Here is a 14,647-nt window from a genome sequence, read left to right as displayed (position 1 = left end):
TCTTAACCTTCTTCTTCTTCACTTTCTTCTTCTTCTTCTTAACCTTCTTTCTCTTCTTCACTTTCTTCTTCTTCTTAACCTTCTTCTTCACCTTCTTCTTCTTCTGTCACATACAGTTCTTCCACCTTTCGGAGTGCAGAAGGTAACCTATGGTCCCTGCCATTTGATTGGTCACCTACAACGAAAGTGGGTGGGCCTTGACGAAGGCATCTCACCTAGTTACACATTACTTATCTCTTTCTTTTATCTGTCCTTATTTCCCTCACTTATCACAGGGTTGGAGAGATAGGGGAGAGATAGATATTCTCTGTTTGTGAGACATATTGGCAAGTTTGACAGGGTGGTGACGATGTCATTAGGTGTGTGTGTTTGTGGCCAGTATTCTGTGGCCTCCATAGCCTGCCTAATCTAATCAATGGCAGAGCAATACAACAGCATCTAATCTACAAAAAACATCACTGATACCACCCATTGACTCCCATTGACTCCCATCAACTTCCCTCTATCATTTTGTATTGCTGATCATAAAGAAGACATGGTTGACCCTCTACTCCCACTATTCACATAGTTTCACTGCACTAAATACCTCTGTTAGAGATTGAATGCAATCTGATTGAGGTAATATAATGAATCTAACATAATTGAATGGCCTGCATCATTCCGTTTATGATTAGGGCAATAATCATGACGGTAGGAAGGAGGGTGTGGGGATATACAGTATACCAAGAGCAGTTAATCTAACTGTGGTAAATGTCTCCTAATGGCACATACAAATGTAGGATCTTAATTTGATCAACATTTAATTACTGAGAATTTTCTTGCACAGCAGAAAATGCAAAATAGCATATTTGATTTTTAAAACGGCTTCTAAAGTTTGTAATTCCACTTTGACATTTCAGAATTGATTTGCCCTGACAAAAAAAATAATCAACCCCTACAAAAAAATGTCCATTAATTCAAATTTCCTGTTGCTGCAGGATAATTTTTCTGCTGTTGCAAACTGGCTCAAATTAAGATCCTACATTTATTTCACTAATCCACTACCAAGTGCATACATACAGCGAGAGAGAGAGAGAAAGGAGTTTTGTTGTGTGTGTGTGTGTGTGTGTGTGTGTGTGTGTGTGTGTGTGTGTGTGTGTGTGTGTGTGTGTGTGTGTGTGTGTGTGTGTGTGAGAGAGACATAGACAAAGGTAGATAACATCACCCATAAGGTTACCTGATGAAGACCATGCTAGTGAAAATGTGTTTGCTTCATGACATTAGCAACAAACAGAGCTTTCTTTTCAAACACAGCAGCCGAACCATATTACACTCTCTGTCTCTGCTGCCTAGCATCAATGCCTGTTTCTCCCGGAGCACACACACTGTAGTCACATGTCTGGTTGGTGTGTTAGCAACTAAAACACTACAGCAGGGCCATTAAGCCCAGAGCTAACAGGCTAGCACTGTGTGAAACACTCATAACCCTATCTGTCTGTTTGACATTTCAAACCTTTTAAACACTTTATAGCACAGGTATACAGACCACACACAATGCTAAAAATATGGAGCTATCTTGGTCTTCCTTTAGAGATTGTCATTAGAAGTGAGTCTGATGAAACCGATTAAAAAGTACCTTTTCGTTCAAGTAGAGAACGTGAAATGGGTTATCATGTGATCTTTACCATCCTGTGTACAACAAAGATATCTTATCTGTTTTACCACAAGAAAACACCTGTGTTGTGTACATACCGTCTCTCTCTTCCAACCAGGGGAGATTATTCTACATTATAAACTGGGTGGTTCGAGTCCTGAATGCTGATTGGCTGACAGCCGTAGTATATCAGACCATATACCACGGGTATGACAAAACCTTTATCCACACTGCTCCAATTACGTTGRTAACCAGTTTATAATATCAATAAGGCATGAGGGGTGTGGTATATGGCCAATATACCATGGCTAAGGGCTGTATCCAGGCACCCCATGTTGCGTCGTGCTTAAGAACAGCCATTAGCCGTGGTATATTGGCCATATACCACACCCCCTCGTGCATTATTACTTAATTATCCAATTTAGATATTAGCAAAAGTTGCAGCACTCCAACTTTTGGATTACTTTGAACAGAATATCTTGAATATCACACTTTCACTATTTCAAGCTGGTGTCATCCTTTCATCTTCTCACTGAGGGCCAATGGTCTCATATCAAAGGCATTGAATTGATTAAATKATCCTTTAAAAACATTGGTCTAATATAAGGAAGTCATGGTCTAGCTCTACAGTTGATGGGTAGGTAGGTCTACATGCATTGAGAATGAGCTTGACTACAGCCATACGCAAACAAATGTTTTATGGAACTGTATGAGGAAGTTCTCACTTCACACAGTTTTACAATTCACACAAGTAAAGTAAGCTATGGCGTAGCCCAACTACCACCCTCTTTAGTTGTTCTATTTGGGGAAAGGTTTATCCTCCTCAGAATGAACTACATTAATTATATTTCTTTTAGTAGGCAATTCATGGAAAGGGTCTGTTTTATGTCTGTGGGATATAGGCTAGGCTACCTGAGAGCTAGCTCACTCATACTGTAACTCCCATAATCTAGCMTACCTGTCCTGTCCTATCCTGTGCAGGTGGGGTAACACCCCACTAGACAAACACAGGACCACGTGACAAGTCAATGTATCTAGTTGGAGCGCTACGACCCAAATACAGCTGAACCGAAAAGGTAAGGTACGAACGCAGCTGATGTCTCACTTTTGAACACTCAACAAAGTTAATTATTATCGCTGTGATAATGTCACTGTATACGATGTAGGCTACAAACATCATGTTCATTCTTTATATTTTCAAAGGAGACCGCTTACCTTTTTTTTGTCCGTCAGCTATGTACATTAATTCAACAGAACGTGAGTCCACCTGTAAACTAGCCACCAGCTTTGAAGCGACACTTGTCCCACGGTGTCACCGCACGAAATGGGAGAGTCGTGGGCGAGGAGCTGCAACAACACACGGAAGGTTGGAAGGGACAGCTATGGGCCTATAATTCATTGAGCGACACATTTGATGGCGCCGGCATAGGCTCTCATTACATCGATTTACTAAACAAACTGAAAGTAGGGTGGGGACGTTAAACAGTAACTAGCCTCCATAAAACTCAGAGGGAAAGGAATATAGGTGTGTGTGTGTGTGTGTGTGTGTGTGTGTGTGTGTGTGTGGTGTCAGCATTGCCAATTCTGTCGAGACGGGGGAAAGAGTGAAGAGGAGGTAATGTTTCACAAAATAATAGTAGAACAGTAACATTTTAGCAATGTATTTATTTATTACAATATTTAGACCATATGTAGCCAGATCTCGCCCTTACAAATACTTTTAGCAAACATTGAAATCGACATAGAGATAAACATCATTGGCACAAGTTATTTTAAATTCCAATATGATAATAAATAAATTATAGTGAAGTCTATAGTAGACATAGACTATCTTGTGTAGCTATATGAATAAGCAGCAGATGGCGCTAAAGTACTGTTTAAAAGGGAAACACTCTTACAGCAAGGTTTTGGCTCTGAGTTTGTGTGAGAAGAGGTCACACAGTCCGTGCTCTGTTACGCATATAGCAGTGTCCCCTCCGTAGGAAGGTAAGCATGTCGAAACAGCTGAGGGCCGTGAGACTGAGGAATACCTCGTTAGTGTTCTGCAGGTACAGGTGTCCCAGGTAGTACATCCTGAACACGTGATAGGGGACAAAACACACCAGCAGCACCAAAGCAAAACACAGGCTCTTCAGCTGAGCCCAGAACTCCTGGTGAGACAAGCAGTCTCGCCCATACTTCCTGATCAGAAGGACCATGACATGACACTGCAGTGCTGTCAGCACACAGGCCACAATGATGATCACAGAGCTCATGATGTAGTTCAGCACCCTGACACCAATGTGTCCTTCCAGGTGGTTGCCGAACTGGAAACAGTGAGAGTCATTGGTGGACATTTTGTCTGTCTTGTTGTTGGTGGTGTTATCTTGTAAGTCCGTACCGTATTTGAAAAAAAGGATGGGGGGAATGACCGCAAACATCACCACCCACACTGCCACGCTGGCGCCAAAAGCATGCAACTTCCTGGAGAAGAGAGGAGACCCTTAGTGATTTTGTGAGAAACAGATATTTGCCTTTCCCATCCCCCATGCCATGACACACATTGAGAGACACCTCTCTACCTTTACAACACAGTTGTAACTACCATTATAAACTGGGTGGTTGAAGCCCTGAATGCTGATTGGCTGACAGATGACAAAGCATTTATTTTTACTGGTCTAATTACATTGGTAAACAGTTTATAATAGCAATAAGGCATCTCAGGGGTTTGTGGTATATGGCCAATATACAATATAATATTTGTGCTATATGGCCTGTGGAACACACTGTTAATACCTGTAGACCACGGTTAATTACCTGTAGACCACGGTTAAGTTTACCTGTAGGTCCACTTCCGGCGCCGAAAAAGAGATGGCCGCCTCGGCTTCGCGTTCCTTGGAAAATATGCAGTATTTTGTTTTTTTATGTGTTATTTCTTACATCGGTACCCCAGGTAATCTTAGGTTTCATTACATACAGTCGGGAGGAACTACTGAATATACGATTAACGTCAACTCATCATCGTTCCTACCAGGAATATGACTTTCCCGAAACGGATCCAGTGTTTTGCCTTCCACCCAATACAATGGATCTGATCCCAGCCGGCGACCCTGTGCGACGCCGTAAAAGGGGCAAACGAGGCGGTCTCCTGGCCAGGCTTCGGAGACGGGCACATCGCGCTCCACTCCCTAGCATACTACTCGCCAATGTCCAGTCTCTTGACAATAAGGTTGATGAAATCCGAGCACGGGTAGCATTCCAGAGAGACATCAGGGATTGCAACGTGCTCTGCTTCACGGAAACATGGCTAACTCAAGAGACGCTAACGGAGTCGGTGCAGCCAGCTGGTTTCTTCATGCATCGCGCCGACAGAAACAAACATCTTTCTGGTAAGAAGAAGGGCGGGGGGTATGCCTTATGATTAACGAGACGTGGTGGATCATCATAACAACACACAGGAACTCAAGTCATTCTGTTCACCTGATCTAGACTCCTCACAATCAAATGTCGACACGCATTATCTACCAAGGAATTCTCTTCGGTCATAATCACAGCCGTATATATTCCCCCCAAGCAGACACATCGATGGCCCTGAACGAACTTTATCTGACTCTTTGTAAACTGGAAACCACACACCCTGAGGCTGCATTCATCGTAGCTGGGATTTTAACAAGGCTAATCTAAACAAAACTCCCTAAATTCTATCAGCATATCGATTGTGTACCAGGGCTGGAAAAACCCTAGATCATTGTTATACTAATTTCCGCGACGCATATAAGGCCCTCCCCCGCCCCCCTTTCGGAAAAGCTGACCACGACTCCATTTTGTTGAATCCAGCCTACAAACAGAAACTAAAACAACAAGCTCCCGCGCTCAGGTCTGTTCAACGCTGGTCCGACCAATCTGAATCCACGCTTCAAGACTGCTTCGATCACGCGGATTGGAATATGTTCCGCATTGCGTCAACAACAATATTGACGAATATGCTGATCGCGTGAGCGAGTTCATTAGGAAGTGCATTGACGATGTCGTACCCACAGCAACGATTAAACATCCCAAACCAGAAACCGTGGATTGACGGCAGCATTCGCGTGAAACTGAAAGCGCGAACCACTGCTTTTAACCAGGGCAAGGTGACCGGAAGCATGACCGAATACAAACAGTGTAGCTATTCTCTCCGCAAGGCAATCAAACAGGCTAAGTCCCAGTACAGAGACAAAATCGGAGTCGCAATCAACAGCTCAGACACAAGAGGTATGTGCAGGGCTACAGTCAATCACGGATTACGCGACCAGGATGTCTTGCTCCCAGACAGGCTAAACAACTTTTTTGCCCGCTTTGAGGACAATACAGTGCCACTGACACGGCCCCCTACCAAAAACCTGCGGGCTCTCCTTCACTGCAGCCGAGGTGAGTAAAACATTTAAACGTGCTGCAGGCCCAGACGGCATTCCCAGCCGCGTCCTCAGAGCATGCGCAGACCAGCTGGCTGGTGTGTTACGGACATATTCAATCAATCCTTATCCCAGTCTGCTGTTCCCACATGCTTCAAGAGGGCCACCATTGTTCCTGTTCCCAAGAAAGCTAAGGTAACGAGCTAAACGAACTACCGCCCCGTAGCACTCACTTCCGTCATCATGAAGTGCTTTGAGAGACTAGTCAAGGACCATATCACCTCCACCCTACCGACACCCTAGACCCACTCCAATTTCTTACCGACCCAATAGGCCACAGACGACGCAATCGCAACCACACTGCACACTGCCCTAACCCATCTGGACAAAGAGAATACCATGTGAGAATGCTGTTCATCGATTACAGCTCAGCATTTAACACCATAGTACCCTCCAAACTCGTCATCAAGCTCGAGACCCTGGTCTCGACCGCCCTGTGCAAATGGGTCCTGGACTTCCTGACGGGCCGCCCCCAGGTGGGAGGGTAGGTAACAACATCTCCACCCCGCTGATCCTCAACACTGGGGCCCCACAGGGTGCGTTCTGAGCCCTCTCCTGTACTCCCTGTTCACCCACGACTGCGTGGCCATGCACGCCTCCAACTCAATCATCAAGTTTGCGGATGACACTACAGTGGTAGGCTTGATTACCAACATGACGAGACGGCCTAAGGGAGGAGGTGAGGGCCCTCGAGTGTGGTGTCAGGAAATAACCTCACACTCACACGTCAACAAAACAAAGGAGATGATTGTGACTTCAGGAAACAGCAGAGGGAGCACCCCCCTATCCACATTGACGGGTCAGTAGTGGAGAAGGTGGAAAGTTTTAAGTTCCTCGGTGTACACATCACGGACAAACTGAATTGGTCCACCCACACAGACAAGCGTTGTGAAAAGGCGCAGCAGCGCCTCTTCAACCTCAGGAGGCTGAAGAAATTCGGCTTGTCACCAAAAGCACTCACAAACTTCTACAGATGCCAATCAGAGCAGACTCCTGTCGGGCTGTATCACCGCCCTGTACGGCAACTGCTCCGCCCACAACCGTAAGGCTCTCCAGAGGTAGTGAGGTCTGCAGAACGCATCACCGGGGGCAAACTACCTCCTCCAGGACACCTACACCACCCGATGTCACAGGAAGGCCATAAAGATCATCAAGGACAACAACCACCCAAGCCACTGCCTGTTCACCCCGCTATCATCCAGAAGGCGAGGTCAGTCAGTAAGGTGCATCAAAGCAGGGACCGAGAGACTGAAAAACAGCTTCTATCTCAAGGCCATTCAGACTGTTAAACAGCCACCACTAACATTTAGCGCGCTGCCAACATACTGACTCAACTCCAGCCACTTTAAAAATGGGAATTGATGGAAATTATGTAAAAATGTACCACTAGCCACTTTAACAATGCCACTAATATAATGTTTACATACCCTACATTACCCATCTCATATGTATATACTGTACTCTATATCATCTACTGCATCTTGCCATCTTTATGTAATACATGTACCACTAGCCACTTTAAACTATGCCACTTTATGTTTACATACCCTACAGTACTCATCTCATATGTATATACCGTACTCTAATACCATCTACTGCATCTTGCCATGCCGTCTGTACACCACTCATTCATATATCTTTATGTACATATTCTTTATCCTTTACACTTGTGTGTGTGTATAAGGTAGTAGTTGTGGAATTGTTAGGTTAGATTACTTGTTGGTTATTACTGCATTGTCGTAACTAGAAGACAAGCATTTCGCTACACTCGCATTAACATCTGCTAACCAGTGTAGTGACTAATAAAATTTGATTTGATTTGAAGTTAAACTCCTGTAGACACGGTTAATTACCTGTAGACCACACGGTTAAGTTAACTACCTGTAGACCACGGTTAATTACCTGTAGACCATCACGGTTAATTACCTGTAGACCACGGTTAAGTTTAACTACCTGTGACCACGTATTAATATCCTGTAGACCACGGTTAATTACCTGTAGACCACGGTTAAGGTTAACTTACCTGTGAGACCACGGTATAACTACCGTGTTAGACCACGGTTAATTAACCTGTAGACCACGGTTAAGTTAACTACCTGTAGACCACGGATTAAGCTTAACGTTAAACCTGAAGGACCACGGTTAAGTTAACATCACCTGTAGACCGTTAATGTAGCACGTTAAGTTAACTACCTGTAGACACGGTTAACTTGTAGACCACGGTAGTTAATTACCCTGTAGACCACGGTTAATACCGTAACTACAAAGTAAATGCGCCTTAAATTACCTGTAGACCACGGTTAAGTTAACTACCTGTAGACACGGTTCTACAATTAACCGAACGAGTTAATGTTAATCACCTGTAAGAACCAGGTAAGTTAACTTACCTGATGACCAGGTTAAGTTAATACCTGTAGACCGACGGTTACACTTTACCGTGTAGACCACGGTTAAGTTAACACATCTGTAGACCAGGATTAAAAGTTAATACTGAAATAAGACCACGTAAATTACGTTACTCCTGAATAGCACCAACAGGGTTATTATACTAACCTGATAGACCACGGTTAATTACCTGCTAGACCACGGTATAATAAGTAACAACTACACCTGTGACCACGGTTAGAACACTGAGACCACGGTTAATTACCTGTAGCCACGTTAAGACATACTGAGAACCGGTTAACTACCTGATAGACGGTTAAGTTAACGGTACTCGGTGTAGACCACGGGTTCCTGTAGACACCATTCGGTAATTACTGACAGACGGTTATATGTACAGTTCGTTAATATCTTGTAGACCAATGGTTAGATTAATACCTGTAGACCACGGTTAAGTTAACTATGATAGACTGAGTTAATAGTAGGTGGAATATAGACCACGGTTAAGTTAAACCTACCTTGAATAGGACCACTGGTTAATTACTGTAGATCCAAACGGTTAAATTACCTGTAGAACGGTTAAGACGTAACTACGCAAATGATGTAGGCCACGAGTATCATACTCGCTCGACTACGTAATTACCTTGTAGACCGACGGTTAATTACCTGTAGACCACGGTTAGTTACTACCTGTAGACCACGGGTTAATTACCTGTAGACACGGGTTACAGTTAACCATACCTGTAGACCACGGTTAATTACCTGTAGACCACGGTTAAGTTAAACTACCTGAATAGACCACAGAGGTTAATACCTGTAGACCACGGTTAATTACCTGTATACCACGGAATTCTAATTACCTGAGACAACGGTAAGTTAACTACCTGTAGACTCAGATTATGTAGACCACGGTTAATAACGACCTGTTAGACCACGGTTAAGTTACTACTTTAAGACACGAGTTAATATACCTGAACAATAAGACAACCGGTAATTCAAGTTAATTACCTGTAGACCACAGGATAAAGTTACTTAACCTGTAGACCACGGTTAATTTACCTGTAGACCACGGTTAAGTTACCTGTAGACCACGGTTAATTACCTGTAGTAGACCACGGTTAATTTACCTGTAGGACCCACGGTTTAAGTTAACTACTGTAGACCAGGTTAATTACTGTAGACCACGGTTAGTTTATACCTTGTAAACCAGGTTAATTACCTAGACTAAGACCACGCTTAAAGTTAACCTACCTGTTAGAACCACCGGATTAATACAATGTAAAGACCACGGTTACAGTTAACTACCTTGTAGACGCGTAATACTGTAGTACATGGATTATAAGGTTAAGACCACGGTTTAATTCCTGTAGACTCACGGTTAATTACAATACGTGTAGACCACTGTTACTTAAACACGTTACAAGAACACGGTTAAAATGTGAACCACTATTACTGATCGACCAGTTAAATACCTTGTAGACCACGGTTGTTAAGCACCTAGACCGTAATACCTGTAGACACGTAAAGTTACCTTTAGACACAGTTAAAAGTTACACTGCTAGTACCACGAGATTTACCATTCAGACACGTAAGTTCCAGAGCCTGTAGACCACGGTTAATAATTACCTGTAGACAACGGTTAAATTACCTACCTGTTAGACCACGGTTAATTACCTGTGACCACGGTTAATACTTAACACTGTAGTACTATGTAGACCGTATCTACGTTGAAACGGTTACAACATACCTGTAGACCACGGCTTAAGTATACACTATACTGCTAGACCACGGTTAATTACCTGTAATAGACCTTCACGGTTAAGTTAACTACCTGTAGACACGATTAATTTCTTGATATGACCACGGTTAAGTTAATACCTGATACGACGCGAAACGGTTAAGTTAAACTACCTGTTAGACCACGGTTTAATTACGCTGTATGACCTTTACGGTGTACCATTAGCCTGTCCGTAGACACGGTTAAAGTGAACTACCTGTAGACCCACGGTTAATTACCTGTAGACCACATGAGTATTCCAAGTTTAAACTACCTGTAGACCACGGTTATTACCTGCTAGGACCACGGTTAAGTTAACTACCTGTAGGACCACGGTTAATTACCTATAGACCTAGGCGGTTAAGTTAACTTACCTCCGTAGACCTGGACGTTAAGTTAACTACCTGTTAGACTCACGGGCTCCTCAATTACCTGTAGACCACGGTTGAATTACCTGTTAGACCACGGTTTAAGTTAACTACCTGTAGACACGGGTTAATTACTCTGTGACCACGTTAAGTTAAACTACCTGTAGACCACGTTAATTACGCCTGTTAGACCACGAGTTAATTACCTGATAGCACACGGTTAAGTTAACTGCCTGTAGACCACGGTAATTACCTGTAGACCACGGTTAAGTAACTACCTGTAGACCCACAGGTTGAAGTTAACCTGCTTAGACCACAGCGGTAATTACCTGTAGACCCGTACTAAGTTAAACTCCTGTAGACCACGGAATTTACTTACCATGTTAACTGACCTTAATCACGTTAATTACCTGTAGACCACGGTTTAGAAGTATTAACTACTGTAGACCACGTAATCCTGGCCAGTTAATTTTATCCTGCTTAAGGACCACGGTTAAAGTTAACTACCTGTAGACACGGTTAATTACCTGTAATCCTTTTACGGTTAATTAAACCTATAAGCTTACCGTGTATAGACCACGGTTTAATTACCTGTCAGACCCACGGTAAGTTAACTACCTGATAGACCGACTGGTCGTAATTACCTTAGGACCACTGTTAATACCTGTAGACACGGTAAGTTAATTACCTGTAGACCACGTAAGTTAATTACTGAACCGTTATACCGTAGACCACGTAGTTAATTACCTGCTAGACACGTATACCTGCAGGTAATTACCTGTAGACCACGCTTAATTACCTGTAACCGTAACCGTAGACCGTAATTAAGCTGCTAGACCACGGTTAAGTTAACTACTGTAGACCACTTAATAATACCGTAGACACGGTTATACTTAGACTACTGGTTAGTACCACGTTAGTAAGACTCCTGGAAGTTAAGTTAAACTTACCTTAGACCAACGCTTAATTACCTGTAGACCACGGTTAAGTTAACTACCTTTAGACCACGGTTATAGTTAACTAACCTGTAGACCACGTTAATTACCTGTAGACCACGGTTAATTACCTGTAGACCACGGTTAAGTAACTACCTGTAGACCCACGGTTAATTACCTGAGGACCACGGTAAGTTAACTACCTGTAGACCACGGTTAATTACCTGTAGACACGGTAAGTTAACTACCTGTAGAAACGTTAATTAACACCTGGTAGACACGTTAAGTTAACTACCTGTAGACCACGGTTAAGTTAACACCTGTAGACACACCTGTTAACTACCTGTAGAACCACCGGTAACTACCTGCTAGAACACGGTTAAGTTAACTACCTGTTAACTAGAAACACGGTGAAGTGTAACTACCTGTAGAACACGGTTAAGTTAACTACCTGTAGACCACGGTTAAGTTAACTACCTGTAAGACCCACGGTTAACTACCTGATTAGAAACACGGTAATTACCGTAGACCACGGTTAAGTTAACTACCTGTAGACCACTAGTTAATTACCTGTAGACGAACGGTTAAACTAACCTGTCTAGACCTCACATACCGGTTACAGTTAAACTACCTGAATAGACCACGGTTAATTAACCTGTAGACCACGGTTACATTGACCTGTGACCACGTTAATTACCTGTAGACCACGGTTAAGGTTAACTACCCTGGCCCCAGTCCATCCGCATTAATTAACCTGTAGACCACGGCTTAATACCTGTAGACCTACGGTTAGACTCCTGTAGACCGACGTTAAACCTTACCGTGTTAGATTACACTGCTAGACACGACGGTTAAGTTAATAACTACCTGTAGTAGAACACACACTGTTAACTACCTGTTAGACCACGGTTAACTACCTGTAAACACAGTTAAGTTAACTACCTGTAGAATACACACTTGTTAACTACCTTGTAACCTTACGGTTAATTACCTGTAGACCACGGTTAGATTACCTGTGTAGACCACGGTTAAGTTAACTACCTGTAGACCACGGTTAATTACCTGGTACCACGGTAATTACTGTAGACCACGGTTAAGTTAACTACCTGTAGACCACGGTTAATTACCTGTAGACCACGGGTTAAGTAACTACTGTAGACCACGGTTAATACCTGTAGACCACGTTAAGTTAACTACCTGTAGACCACCGGTTAATTGACCTGTAACCACCTTTAATTACCTGCTAGACCACGGTTAAGTTTAATTACCTGTAGGACCACGGTTAAGTTTTTAATACCGTACGCACCACGGTTAACTACCTGTAGACCGACGGTTAAGTTAAATACCTGTAGACCACAGTTATAGTTAATTACCTGTATAGACCACGGTAATTACCTGTAGACCACGCTTAATTACCTGTAGACCACGCTTAATTACCTGTAGACCACGTTAATTAGCTGTAGACCACGGTTAAGTTAACTACCTGTAGACCACTGTTAAGTTAACTACCTGTAGACCACGGTTAATTACCTGTAGACCACGGTTAAGTTAACTACCTGTAGACCACGGTTAAGTTAACTACCTGTAGACCACGCTTAATTACCTGTAGACCACGTTAAGTTAACTACCTGTAGACCACGGTTAAGTTTAACTACCTGTAGACCACGGTTAATTACCTGTAGACCACGGTTAATTACCTGTAGACCACGGTTAAGTTAACTACCTGTAACACGTAATTACCGTAGACCACGTTAGTTAACTACCTGTAGACCACGGTTAATTACCTGTAGACCACGGTTAATTAACTACCTGTGTAGAACACGGTTAAGTTAACTACCTGTAGAACACGGTTAAGTTAACTACCTGTAGACCACGGTTAAGTTAACTACCTGTAGAACACACACTTTACTACCTGTAGACCACGGTTAACTACCTGTAGAACACGCGTTTAAGTGTAAACTACCTGTAGAACACGGTTAAGTTAACTACCTGTAGAACACGGTTAAGTTAACTACCTGTAGACCACGTAGTTAACTACCTGTAGAGAACTACTTAGAACACGTTAATTACCTGTAGACCACGGTTAAGTATAACTACCTGTAGACCACGGTTAATTACCTGTAGACCGCGTAACTACCTGTAGACCACGGTTAAGTTAAACTACCTGTAGACCACGGTTAACTACCTGTAGACCACGGTTAACTACCTGTTATTGACCACGGTTAATTACCTTGACCACGTTAAGTAACTACCTGTAGACCACGGTTAATTACCTGTTAGACCACGGTTAACTACCTGTAGACCACGGTTAACTTTACCTGTAGACCACGGTTAATTACCTGTAGACCACGGTTAAGTTAACTACCTGTAGACCACGCGAATTACCTGTAGACCGACTTAGTTAACTACCTGTTAGAACACACACTGTTAACTACCTGTAGACCACGGTTAACTACCTGTAGAACACAGTTAAGTTAACTACCTGTAAGAATACACACTGTTAACTACCTGTAGACCACGGTTAACTACCTGTAGAACACAGTTAAGTTAACTACCTGTAGAACATGATTACACTTGTAGACCACAGTTAAGTTAACTACAATTTACTAGAGGTTAGTTTAGTACACACGGCTAGTGATGAAACTACCTGTAGAACACGGAAGTTGTGTAAGGACTAACTACCTGTTAGAACACGGAGGGTTCACTACCTGTAGAACACGGAGGGTTCACTACCTGTAGAACACGGAGGCGTTCAACTACCTGTAGAACACGGAGGTTCACTACCTGATAGATCACGGAGTCGCGTTAACTACCTGTAGACAACACGAGGGTTAACTACCTTGTTAGAACACGGAGGGTTTTCTTCAACACCAAGAACACTGGAAGGATTAAACTTATCCTGTAGAACTACTGCATAAGCAGGTCACTACCTGAAAACATTTAGAACCCACGGATAGGCGTTCACATACCTGTAGACACGGAGGTGTAACTACGCTGTAGAACTACGGAAAGGAGCATATAAATTCGTATCTCCATTGTAACTGAAGGATAAGTGAAAACACGGGAGTTCAGGGAATTACCACTACTGATCCTGTCTAAACACAGCTGAAGAGGCCATT

General features: G+C 43.0%; 1 protein-coding gene across 1 annotated transcript in view; it reads right to left on the bottom strand.

The window, feature by feature from the left end:
* Positions 1-3,278: 3,278 nt before the first annotated feature.
* Positions 3,279-14,647, bottom strand: part of gpr141 (G protein-coupled receptor 141) — a 19,897-nt gene continuing 8,528 nt past the window's right edge. Inside the window, exon 3 of the mRNA XM_024000445.2 lies at positions 3,279-4,096. Within this exon, the coding sequence (XP_023856213.1) occupies positions 3,568-4,096 (529 nt within the window). The 3' untranslated portion in view covers positions 3,279-3,567. The remainder of the gene's footprint in view (positions 4,097-14,647) is intronic.

The sequence above is a fragment of the Salvelinus sp. IW2-2015 genome, linkage group LG14 (genome assembly GCF_002910315.2).
Source record: "Salvelinus sp. IW2-2015 linkage group LG14, ASM291031v2, whole genome shotgun sequence".
Classification (NCBI taxonomy): domain Eukaryota; kingdom Metazoa; phylum Chordata; class Actinopteri; order Salmoniformes; family Salmonidae; genus Salvelinus; species Salvelinus sp. IW2-2015.
Note: the sequence above shows the minus strand (reverse complement) of the source record. Positions and strands in the feature narration are given on the sequence as shown.